The sequence below is a fragment of the Microcaecilia unicolor genome, chromosome 7 (genome assembly GCF_901765095.1).
Source record: "Microcaecilia unicolor chromosome 7, aMicUni1.1, whole genome shotgun sequence".
In the NCBI taxonomy this organism is placed as follows: Eukaryota; Metazoa; Chordata; class Amphibia; order Gymnophiona; family Siphonopidae; genus Microcaecilia; species Microcaecilia unicolor.
The window spans coordinates 227859068-227872313 of NC_044037.1; the positions used below are offsets into that span (position 1 = coordinate 227859068).

Below are 13246 nucleotides of genomic sequence, written 5' to 3' on the forward strand. Positions count from 1 at the left end.
GTTTATAGCTATTCTGCATACTGTTTTAGATTCTTTAATTTGTAATTTTTCAATTTATATTTTTAATCTTTTCATTCTTTAATTTTTTAAGGCTGAGTTTTGATTAAAATTTATAATTGCGATTAATTACGCCAAGGTATTATTTTTATTTTTTGACCACTGCAGCAGCTTGTGACTCTGGGCAATGGAGAGTTAAGTGACTTGCTAAGAGTCACAAGGAGCTGTAGGTGGGGAAAAATTGCAATTAATCGTGATGCAGCCCTAATTTTTTTATCACTAGTAAGGTGGATTATTTTACCTGAGGAAATTGCCTTAAAACATTCCCTCATGGAGGCCATTTTATAGAACATATTTCTATTATAAAACTGTGTGTGAATATGCACACAGGAATACTGTGCTCACTGTTATGCAATATGGGCTGTAATTTTAAGGTTTTTCCCATGTGTAAAACCTGGTTTGCATGCCAAAAATGCCTTTTTTATAAAGCTGTGCAATGGTATACGCACATACAAGTTCACACAGTGACAAGATGGTACGTACTTACACATGTGCTAAGTGCAGGTGTTACCAGGGACATAGTCTGAGTGCAGTAGAGGCCAAGTTGTAATACACATGTATATTTTATAAATGTGCAAGTACAGAAACATATACACCAACTTTGGAACAGATGCACATGTGCTTTGGCAATTGAGTGCTACTGCGGCTGGCTCTGGGTCCCTATTTTACAGTTTCAATCATTTTTATTGAAAAGAGAATAATGAACTAAGTGGAATAACAATGATAACAGAACTCTACCCACTGAAAAATAACCTCTCTACCTCCCTGCTCCCTTTGATTGGCGAGTTCTTGTTTTTTACTGTTATGCTGCCGATACTGAAAACTTTTAAACTGGCACTTTTGTGCCTTCTCAGTTTTGCTCCTCTTCTCCTTTGTTTATCTGACGTCTCTCTGGTTTTTCTGGCTTCTGGGAATCGGTTAGGTCCTTCTCTTGCAATGGTGCCCCAATTCATCTCTGATCACTGTGCGGTGGGGTTGTCGACCTCCTCTTAGAGCTAGCAAATGCTCTGATAGAATCAGATGGCTAACTCCCTGTACTACTACTTCCTCAATGATGTGTAACCTTGCACAGGAATTTTTCTTTTGCGTTCAACTGTTGGTCAATAAAACAGAAAATGTTTACTTATTAAAGACTTAATTAAAAACAACCATCTTGATTTCCTCTGCCTTACAGAAACTTGGATTCTTCCAGGGGAAAAAGCTTATTTACTCTCTAGTCTCCCTCTGAATTTTTCTGTAGATTATCCAACTTAGGCAGGTAAACAAGGAGGAGGTATAGCAATTATTTTTCCTTCATCTTTCCAGGTGAAAGAAATCTTGTCTCATGGCTTGCCTTTTTCAGAGCTAATTTTAGTTGAGGTGACAGCTAATCCCCAGTTTTATATTCCTCTTTATTATTGCTTTCAGTCACTAAAATCGGAAGACTGGGACAGGATATATCAGTCTATGGCAGATGCTACAGTAAAGTTCCCCAATCTTCTTAAACGTGGATACTTTAATGTTCATGTGGATAATCATTCTCATCCACATAGTAGGTGGTTTTCTTTCATTTATAGAAGACATAGCCTTGGTACAACATGTCAAAGGACCTACCCACGCCATAGTTCATACCTTAGACCTGATTATGTCAAATCCTAATTCTAAATTTAGGGTTTCATCAACAAGAACCCTATACCTCTTTCATGGTCAGACCATTTTTGTGAGTTATTGCAGATCTCTCATGCCCTCTTCACAGTGTTCTTCTTCTGTAGCATATTGGTCTAGGTGTCTGGGCCGTATTGATCTTCTTTCCCTTTCTTCTCTGCAGGACTCTTTTTTTCCTGATCCTTTCTCTGAGTTAGAAATTAACAAACAGGTTTCTGCCTGGAATTCATCACTAACAGCAATCTTGGATACGGTGGCACCGATGACATTTGTTCAAAACCATTCTAATAAACACCAGCCTTGGTTCCATCATGACCTACAAATTGTAGTTGTCAAGTAAGATGGGCGGAATGCTTATGGCGTAAACATAAATCAGATATTCACTTCAGCAATGTCTGCAAATTCAACGATACTAATCCATTCAATTATGACTAGCAATGAAGAATTTTATCAGCAAGCAGATTCAGGAAGCAAGGCACTCCACTAAACAGCTATTTCGTATCTTTAATAATCTTACTTCATCTTCAACTGGAGGTGCATCTACTATGCCCAGGGCTCCTTTCCTTTCAATTTCAGTCAACTATTATTAACACCCCTACTGCACAGGTACCCTCTTTAAGGCTGTTCATCGATTAAAATGTTTAATGACGATTGTGATTTAAATGTTTGATCGCACAATTAATCACGGAAAATGTCACCCCTTGCATTTCCTCCTGTTCACTACAAAATATAGACAGCAAGAAGTAAATTCTCAGAACTGACATGTTTCATTTACTAAACTGAAAATAAAATAATTTTTCTTACCTTTGTGGTCTGGTGATTTTATTTTTCTAATCATCTTGTTCCCTGTCTCTGGTTCTGCTTCCCTGTCTCTGTGCTCTGAACTGTTTATGGAACCTCCTGTACATTAACTATATCATTTCTCTCCTTCTTTCTTCTTCACTCCCTGCCCTATATCCAACTTTCACATTCCAACTTTCTTCCGTTTTTCTGCATCTTTCTCATGACTATCTAGTTTTCAACTCTTCCCTTTCCCTCCATCTCATGGGCTGCAAATTCTTCCTTCTCTCTTCTCTTCCTTTCCCTGCCACCCATGTGCATTTCCTCTCTCTTCCCTTCTCCTACCTTCTGTTCATGTTCATCATCTCCCTTAGGTACGGTAACATAATGGACAAGATTGGCTCATGCCGTCTCCTGTTATCAAACTTCCTTGAGGCAGTCTATAATGATCTAAAGCTACATCAATCATGTTGATAAAGGGAAAGGAAAGGGGATGGGGTTTGATATATTGCCTTTCTGTGGTTACTATCAAAGCTGTTTGCATAATGTATACCAGTACTTGTTTGTACCTGGGGCAATGGAGGAGCATGCAATGAAGCTATTAAGTAGTAAATTTAAAACAAATCGTAGAAGATATTTTTTTACTCAACATGTAATTAAACGCTGGAATTTGTTGCCAGAGAATGTGGTAAAAGCAGTTAGCGTAGCAGGGTTTAAAAAAAAAGGTTTGGATTACTTCCTAAAAGATTTGCCCATAAGCCATTCTTAAGATGGACTTGGGGAAAATCCACTGCTTATTACTAGGATAAGCAGCATAAAATCTATTTTACTGTTTTGGGATCTTGCCAGGTGCACGTAACCTGGATTGGCCACTGTTGGAATCAGGATAGTGGGCTTGATGGACCTTCAGTCTGCCCCAGTATGGCAACACTTATGTTCTTAAGTGATGTGCTCAGGGGGCTTAGAGTCACAAGGGATTGCAATGGGAATTTAACATGATTCCCCTAGTTCTCAGGCTGCTGCACAATTAGGCTATTCCACTAAAAAAAGCAGTTGATTTAAAGGACTTTGCGTACTCATACACTACTACTACTACTTGACATTTCTAAAGCGCTACTAGGGTTACGCAGCGCTGTACAATTTAACATAGAAGGACGGTCCCTGCTCACAGGAGCTTACAATCTAAAGGACAAATGTACAGTCAGTCAAATAGGGGCAGTCAAATTGGGGCAGTCTAGATTTCCTGAAAGGTATAAAGGTTAGGTGCCGAAAGCAACATTGAAGAGGTGGGCTTTGAGCAAAGATTTTTGAAGATGGGTAGGGAGGGGGCTTGGCGTAAGGGCTCAGGAAGTTTATTCCAAGCATAGGGTGAGGCGAGGCAGAATGAGCGGAGCCTGGAGTTGGCGGTGGTGGAGAAGGGTACTGAGAGGAGGGATTTGTCCTGTGAGTGGAGGTTACGGGCAGGAACGTAAGGGGAAATGAGGGTAGAGAGGTAATGAGGGGCTGCAGACTGAGTGGATTTGTAGGTAAGAAGGAGAAGCTTGAACTGTATGCGGTATCTGATTGGAAGCCAGTGAAGTGACCTGAGGAGAGGGGTGATATGAGTGTATCGGTACAGAGGCTTATCTCAGAGACGGAGGTCATGGCAGTAGCTTAGCATGTGGCAAGTGGATCTGCCAGGGAAAAGAACCATGATTCATTTCTAAATGAAGGAAATGGGAACTCTGGCACCTAGAGAAGGACTTTGAGAAATAAAACAGGGCCTAGCAGCAATGAAAGGCAAGATAGCTGACATGCCCTCAGAGCTGAGGAGTGACATCACAGGGATTGGCTGGTAACTGAAAGAGACAGATGCAGTTTGAGGAGCAGCTGAGACTATTGGCTCTTTGTAAACCTGAATGCACTGGAACAACATAACACTGAGTTGGCAGACTAGATAGAAGATATGGAGAACCGATCATGGAGGCAGAACCTGCACTGGAGCTGAGTTTATCTGAGTGGAAATACAAGGTACTTAAACAGCTTGGGGCAAAGGTTTGACCAACATAATCTATTAACTCTTGAGAGTGTCAAATAAGCAGCATTCCCTAACAGCTTTAACTACTTTGATAGCCTTTGGGTAAGACATCTTACATCTAGAGGGGTTAAAGGAGACATGAATAAAGATACAACATTGTTTGAAACGCTATTTATGGGCACAGTGGGATTCAATGGCCTTATATCCAGCCCTGGTCAAGCCTCAAATGGGGGGGGGGGGGAAGAGAAGCAAACCATTAGTCCCACCATACAGGAGACGTTTCTTCTTCTAGTTGTTTTTCTCCCTGCTCCTTTCCACTTAGCCAAATCAGACTCCTCTGTGCCAACCATCTGTTGAGGACAGTGAACACCGGAATGTACAGGACCTTAAATAGGGTGAAATAAGCAAATGCTCTGTCTCCATCTGTTGGTAAGGGAGCATAATTCCTGGAGTTGGGATTGGTTAAGGACCAAAAGGAAATAAGAGTTTTTGTATAATGAAAAATATTAACACTTTCCATTATCCACCAATACAGATACAATACCTGTTATTTTAATATTACAAGGAATGCCAAAAGGAAAGTCTCCTACAATTCCAGCCATGCCGCTCCAGTTACATGCCTGTCCCAAATCAAGTCTCTGCTCCATAAACTAGAATGAAAAATAAAAGCTTTCATTATTCAGTTATGACACTGCAGCTCTCTACCAACCACTTAAACTAGGCAAAGGTTTGAAGGTGAACACACTACAGAACATTGACTAATTTTGCTCCTTGGATAAAACAATTCCTTCCCAAACCCAGTAAATCAGTGTTTCCCAAGCTTTTATCCAATATGACTTTTTTTTTTTTTTTTAATTTATAGAGGTCTTTATTAGCAGATTAACAACAAAACAGGTACAACCACAGAAACTCAACTGAAAAGCATATTACAAATCTCAAACAGGTGAGCACCCATCATATAAAATGGCCTGTAACAAGCAGAAGTCACTAAAAATGGAAAACTAGATATACCTATATTTTTAAAACAATATGGCCACATTTTGACACTTAAAAATCCATGTGACCCCAAATGGTTAAAACATAAAATAGTGGACTCTCACTACACACACCCTCCTCACCAATATCTGAAGTACAAAGACACTAGCAACAGTAAGCATAGGACAATGTGTGTTAGTGTGCGCTTACAGATCCCAGTACTCTGCACAGATTTCTAATTTATCAGGAAGCACAAACAAGAGGAGAGAGCAGGACATTCACTGACTGTCATTACTGGGTACAAAGTAGATCACAGTGGAGGTTCAGAAAAAGGTAGAAAAGCCCTGATCCTGGTGACCCCATTTGCCAATGATGTAATCCCTTGGGGTCCTGACACACATTTTAGGAATCACTGCAATAAACTATTCAGACTAAATCCTTGACATACTTCAAATAGTAAAGTACATATTTGTGATCCCCAACCTATTTATGTCACAAAAGATGCAGCTAACATTTAGACCTCACTGTTAGGCATTAGCTCATTTAAAAAGGAACAAAAAATACGGGCATTGATTTTTCTGATTTTGACTACTGTAATTCCATACTTTGCGTTTTCAGTGACTATATTACGGGTCTCACAATATACATTAAAGGCAATTACACAATTAATTACTGGTTCAAAGGCATAAAGAATATATTACTCCAGCCTTGTGATCATTCATTGCTCTCCAGTTGCTTACTGTGCTCATTTAAAATTATTAACTTTACTTTTTAATGTTCTTCATGAGTTAGCCCTCTCCTGTCTGAGCTCTGTTTTGAACATCATCCAATGTATATAAAGACCCTTCCGGGTTACCTCTCTGGGACAGAGCTCAACAATATAAACTGTTGCAAAATACATCCAGAAATGGACATTTATATGCCAGTTATGTGCAGTGGAAGCGTCAATTTTATACCCATAAATATCTAAAATATCTACAGGGCAACACAACAAAGTGTTATAAAATAGCAACATACATGTTTGTCATCCATTTAAGAAAAATACATGTGAATTTTCCCCAAAGATGTCACAGAGCCCAGTATCCTTTGCCATTTTTGCCTTTGGTTGGGGGGAGGGGGGACAAACAAATCACTGGGGGATTAAGAGGGTGACTTCCTCTAATCTCTCCAGCATAGTGCTGCTCAATATGAACATTTTTCTGAAAACTATCCTATCTGGTGTAGTAGGTATAAACCTCAACATTGATATGTTTAGACATAGATGTACATTCATGACATTTATACCCCACATTAGCCTGAAATAGATTCAAGTTCAGTGTGGCTTACAAACAAACAATAAAGTGAATAAAACATAATAATGTACAGAACACAAATTACAATAAGTTCAAGAAGCAAATTAATACATGTGCAGTAAGTAACCAGGGATTTAGGCTATTTCAAGGACAAACAAATAATTAAGGGTGGATATGTGAGAGCATAATTAGGCAGGACTAGATGGGAAATGAAATTAAGAAAAGGGTGTGGGTAAAATTCAAATAGAGAAGATAAGGCCAGAAAGACCAGACTGAAGAAATGTGTTTTTAGAAGACTTCTAAAAGTTATTTTCTAAAACTTCTAAAATTTATATTTTCTAGGCCTGCCCAAAGCATACTCAAACTCGCCCCCTTGCCACAATGCATATTTTTCAGTTTTAGTTGTGTATATCCTGGCTTTGTAAAATTTGGGATTTAGATGTGTATGCAGTTTTTCTAAAATAGCTTCCTTAACATACAAAGTCCACTTATCTAGCCACTTGCACAACTTAATTCCAACTGTTTATGTCAAACCATGTTTACTAGGCTCTCTTTGGTCCCAACTGCAGTCTGTAGCTTTCAACAACTCCCATCTTGTGGCTTCCTATCATAAGCTCACAGCTTTGGCTTCAAACAGCTCTTTTCCAGTTAACTTTTTCAATAAATTTATAGCTATCTTTCCAAGTATATTTTCTAGACAGGCAAAATGTTTTCCTTAAATTAATGGGAGACGAGTCTAAAACCAGGTAGCTTATTGTATCAATTGCCCCACTAAGACTTGACATGGTGCCATGTTTCAGCAATTCTGCCTGTGTCAGGAGTGTACAAGAAGAAAAGAACCACCAAAAAGGTGGAGGTACACTGAGTTCCTATGCAAAGAAATGCACAAAGCAGGGAGTAGGAAAAGTAGGCTCTTCCAAGAAACCGGAGAAGACGTATGTAGAAAATCAAATCTTTATTCCAAAGAAAACAGTGACACACTTGACACTAACTCGACACAGCTGTGTTTCGGCGCCAAAACGCGCCTTCATCAGGAGTCTTGTGAAATACAGTTGGTGGTGTATATTCAATTATCAACTATATGGTGATGTGGTATCAGATATGACTATCATCCAATATCTCTGCCAGGGAGAGTCTCCGTAGCGTGTAAGTCGCTTGATTTTCTACATACGTCTTCTCCAGTTTCTTGGAAGAGCCTACTTTTCCTACTCCCTGTTTTGTTCAGGAGTCTACAAGAACACACACGAATACATACATATTACTATGTAAAATTAAATCCATATAAAAAACATAAATTAATGTATATATATTTTAAAAAGCATGTATATATATAAAACGTATAAAGTATATAAATAACAATTATATCAATGCAAAAGGACAAAATCTTGCAATGCAAAACATTTTTAAAAAATTGGTTAAAAAGTTGTATATAAACAAGACGATAAACATGGATATAAAAATGAACCTTGCGAGATAAATATGCCAAAGAGTAATAAAGAATTTACAAACAAACTGGAAAAAATGTATATAAACAAGAACATCAACACTTGTCTAAATAGTAGTATTAAATACAGGAAGCCTAACCTGTAGATGTGTAGCCAAATGAAACAAACTCAATCATTGCTTTCTTCAAAGCTGAAGAATAACTGATAATGCCTAGGAGAGAGAAACGTGACCGTATACCACAGGGCTTAAAGAGGAACAAAATGTATGAGAAGCGTGATTGTGAAAGATGCGGAAAGCATATTGAAAGAATAAAAAGCTTTAAAAAAACATGACCAGGTGTTCAAAAAAACGGAAAACAAAGAAAGAGAAACTAATGCACCATCTGTAATTATGTTAATATTTATATTGTTTATGTACTTTTTATGTATTTTTAAAAAATATACATACATTGATTTATGTGTTTTATATGGTTTAATTTTACATAGTAATACGAATTTATGCTTGTGTGTTCTTGTAGCATCCTGATGCAGGTGGAATCACTGAAACATGGCACCATGTCGAGTCTTAGTGGTACAGTTGATACAATAAACTACCTGTTTTTGGACTCAAATCTCCTGTTCTTTTGTTGTTGGAAGTGCCATCATATACCTTTTTCTCCTGCGTTTCACTGTATTTGCCTGCGAGGGTGCTCTTGTTCTTCCATCCTTGAGAGTGGTTTTCCTAAGATGGCCGCTAAGAATGCAGCCTTGCGGATCTAGCCAACGCTGCAGTGTATAACAGCCAACTATTAAAGCTCACAATCTGGGAAGAACCAGGGAGCCATCTGGCCAAATTGAGAGGCATCTGACTGGGTGGCAAACTGCTGACAGCTACAGCTTATTTCCCTTGACACTTCCTAGTCTCCAACAACCACACACGAAGACAGCTACCTTCCAATCCCTGTTGGCTACACTAACGCCAGATCAGTGACCAACAAGAAAGTCATCTTACTAGACTGGTTGGAGACAAACTTGGCCTACTATTCATAACCAAAACATGGCTCCACTCTAAGCAAGATCAAATTATAAACTAACTATGCCCCCCAGGATATAAAATCATTCACTGGACTAGAGAAAAGAAAAGAGGAGGAGGAATTGCCATCCTGTACAAACACTTCTTTCATATAGAAGTAACCCCAGAATTTACATGCTCACAACTAGAAATTTGTGTCATCAAAATATGGGATGAAACCCTACTTGGCAAACTAATCCGTATTTTATTCTTCAGACCACCAGGCAAATGGAGTAAGGTACAACCAGATTTCCTGGAATTTATCTCATGTGTGTCAACTACACTGATGTGCTCTTAAATAGGTGACATCAACCTAGACAATCCAACTGATGAAAACACCAGAGAATGCATGGAATTACTACTACTACTACTATTTAACATTCCTTCAATTATGGGAATTCTACAGCCCAGAAGCGAACATCAGTCACACAAAGGGACATATCATCGGCCTGCTAGCACACAGATTTCAAGCAAATCAATTTTAAACTAAAGGACCACTCCTGGGCAGAAACCCCATGGTCAAACCACCCCAAAATGAACCTAACTCTGACCTGGAAGGAATCCTACAACACAAAAAAGTCTACCCTGACCCCCTATGAGTCACGCAGAAAGATTGACTTAAAGTTCTGAGACAGAATATATGACATGAATTCCCAATGCCAACCCAACAGAGTTTCTTCACAAATGGGAGGAAAGAAACAGATTGGTCCTAGATGAAATAGCCCCATTGAAAGATTAAAAAAAAAAGGCCAAAGACAGAAGGTCTCTTCCTGGCTCACCAATGAACAAAACCATAAGACAAGCAAAGACGAAATACTACAAAGATCAAGCTGGACCCAACTATCAGAACTTAAATATGCTGTATGGGCTAGACAACGCCATGCTAACCACTGACACACACACAACTTTAAATGAAAATGCCCTTCAGCAGATATATTGGCCAAATACTTTGAGAACAAAATCAATGACCTAAGAAATAACCTCCCCAACAAAGAATGCAACCTGGAAACCTATGCTGATGAACTGAACAACGCACACAACTACACAGAACCTGGACCTCCTTCAACTCACCTATCACGGAAACAGTAAAGAAGCTAATCCAGAAATTCTCCAAAGCATCCTGCTTACTAAATAGCTGCTCTAGCTACCTAATGGAAGCAGCCCTGACACACTTCATGGAACTACTTAGATTCAGTCTGTCATCCATGTTGTCCAAACGAATGTTCCCAATAGAAAATGGCAACATTATACTAACACCGATAATAAAAAACGTGAAAAAAGGCATAAATGATATCACAAATTACAGACCTGTAGCATCTATACCCCTCATGATGAAGCTTATGGAGGACCTACTCACCATCCAACTAATGGACTATTTAAACAACCATACAGTACCATACTACACTAATATAAATCAGGTTTCTGCCCTCTTTTCAGCACTGAAACAGTGCTAATCGCCCTCCTAGCAAAACTCAGGAATGAGATCAGTAAAGGCAAGAAAATTCTTCTCCTACAGTTCGACAAGTCAAGCACCTTTGACATGGTCGATCACCAATTATGTTAAGATTGCTAGACAAAATTGGAATCGGTGGGCAGCACTCAGATAGTTTGACGGTTGTCTGACATACAGAACCTATCAAGTCAAGATGACTACAAACATATCTCCTACAATGAAAGCAGAATGTGGAGACCCCCAAGGATCTCTAATTTCTCCTACCCTGTTCAACATAATGATGATACGTATCACTAGCTCAGACATTTGCAAAAAAAAAAATGGCTTTAAACCCTTCCTGTACACTGACGATGTGTCAATCGAAAACAAACTAGATGAAATTATGGACAGAATTAAAACTGATTTAGACATTCTAGAACTATTCAAACTAAAATTCAACACAGAAAACCCCCCAGTTCCTAGTGGTAACAGCATCCCACTGCAACAACACCTTTACAAACTTCAACATAGATGTTGATATATATCCAATAGTTGAACATCTAAAATTACTAGGTGTTACATTGAATCGTTATCTATCATTTGAACAACAGATTGTGAACACCACTCCGAAAATGTTTCAAACAACATGGAAGCTCAAGAGAATAAGAGATTACTTTCCTGAAGCCATCTTCCAAACGTTAGTCCAAACGATGGTCTTAGCACACGTTGACTACAACAGAGTATACTCTGATTTCAGGAAGCAACTACTGACCAGACTGCAAACAGCCCAAAACACATCTGCAAGACTGATCTACAGGAAGTCAAAATACAAAAGGGCCAGTCCTTTACTACAGAAACTCCACTGGCTCCCAATCAGAGCCAGAATTCTATTCAAGATTTGTACACTGGTTCATAAAATCATTTTTGGCCATGCTCCTGAATATATGACCAACTTAATCAATCAATCTACCACTTTGTAATGCTGCTAATGGAGCAAGAAATTAACTCACTCTTCACTTCCCTCCCTGCCAAGTATTAAGATACAAATTTTCTATCCAAAAAACTGAGAACTATGAGCAGTTATATTCCATTTTGCAAACATCTTAAAGCCTTCTTCTGCAGTATATCCTATCAAAAAGATAGCAAACCCCACCTACCACAGCTATTCAAACCAATCATTACTATCTGATAAAGCGTTCCATTATCTTCATTGAAACCACTTATTTCACACTTCTTTACATTCATTGAATTTCCTGTTTTCACTTCTCTTTCAACTGCCTTGATCAATAGCAGTCTCTCTAATGTTCTAGGCTCACTACCTTAATTGTGCGCTTTATTTCCTGATTTACTGTACGTCACATTGAAACCAACTATATTGGGCAAACATGAAATACAAATGCCAAATAAAAATAAATAACTTATCATAGCTTATATGTTTTTTTCCATGCACAGTTCTTAGCAATGTTTAGTTCAATTATGAGATTACTGCACTTGGGCTCCTGGTGAGCCACATCTAATCCTCTCATAGCTCTCTGGCAATGTTCTAATCCAAAGTATATTTCCAATGGCACTCCAAGGACCCAAGGTTTTTTTTAATGGTGCTGCACGGCATTCCCTCATTCATGCTCTGCTCATATCTAGGATCGACTACTGCAATGTAGGGATTACTGCCTTGAATCTGAGGCGGTTACAAATTCTTCAATACACTCATTTTTCGAGTAGAATGAGTTGGTTTGATCATATGACACCATTGTTGATACAACAACACTGGTTACTGGTGTGGTTTCAGTTGTAGTAGAAAGTGTTGTGTTGGCTTATAGAGCATTACATGAATGTATAGCCCCTCCTTCCCCCCATTTGACATGTTTGACAGTATTATATGTTTTGGGGAATCTCTGGGGAAGCACAGATTAGCTATACCAGCTGTATCTCAGACCTGTTTGGAGTCAACCCGAGTAGGTGCATTTTTTTTCTGACTTGCACCTTTGGAATGGCTTGCTGAAGGATACTAGGTTAGAGTTGTCATTGAAGAAGTTTATGGTTTTATTAAATACATTTTTGAATGTTTTATTTTTTTTTGGGGGGGGGGGGGGGGGTTGCTGCATTTATAAGCGTGTGGGCCTAGTAGGCATTCTTCCCTGTTAATGGAATTCCTTTTTCTTTTTAAAAATTTTCACACTGTTTCTAAACTGCTGTGACCTGCCTTTGCTCAGTGGTTTAGTAAATCTTTTAATAAACATAAGCATATCCCACACTGTCCATCAGTTAAAGCACCAGGTAAATATTTCTCTATTGATTCTAGGCAAAACGTTTCACACAGCATATTCAACATTTCTGTCTCTGCTCATATTCTGGCAGTTCCTTAATTCCTTAAACATAAACCAATAACAGTATTTAAACACTTACCTTTATTGCAGTTTCTGAAAAATAAATCTTAAACATTTCCTACTTAAGGGTTTTTCTCTATCCTTCAGGCTTGGCCGCTGAAACTCCCCAGTCCAAGATCCCCTTGCCTGTCCCTCCTTCTATGCAATGAGTTTAGCTTTTACTTGT

At 38.6% G+C, this 13246-nt stretch overlaps 1 protein-coding gene across 3 annotated transcripts in view; it reads right to left on the minus strand.

Moving 5' to 3' along the window:
- DCAF17 (DDB1 and CUL4 associated factor 17) overlaps positions 1 to 13246 on the minus strand; it is a 163710-nt gene that overhangs the window by 45566 nt on the left and 104898 nt on the right. For all 3 annotated transcript variants that reach the window (XM_030210498.1, XM_030210496.1, XM_030210497.1), the window contains one exon: positions 5043 to 5148. In XM_030210498.1, the coding sequence (XP_030066358.1) occupies positions 5043 to 5148 (106 nt within the window). The remainder of the gene's footprint in view (positions 1 to 5042; positions 5149 to 13246) is intronic.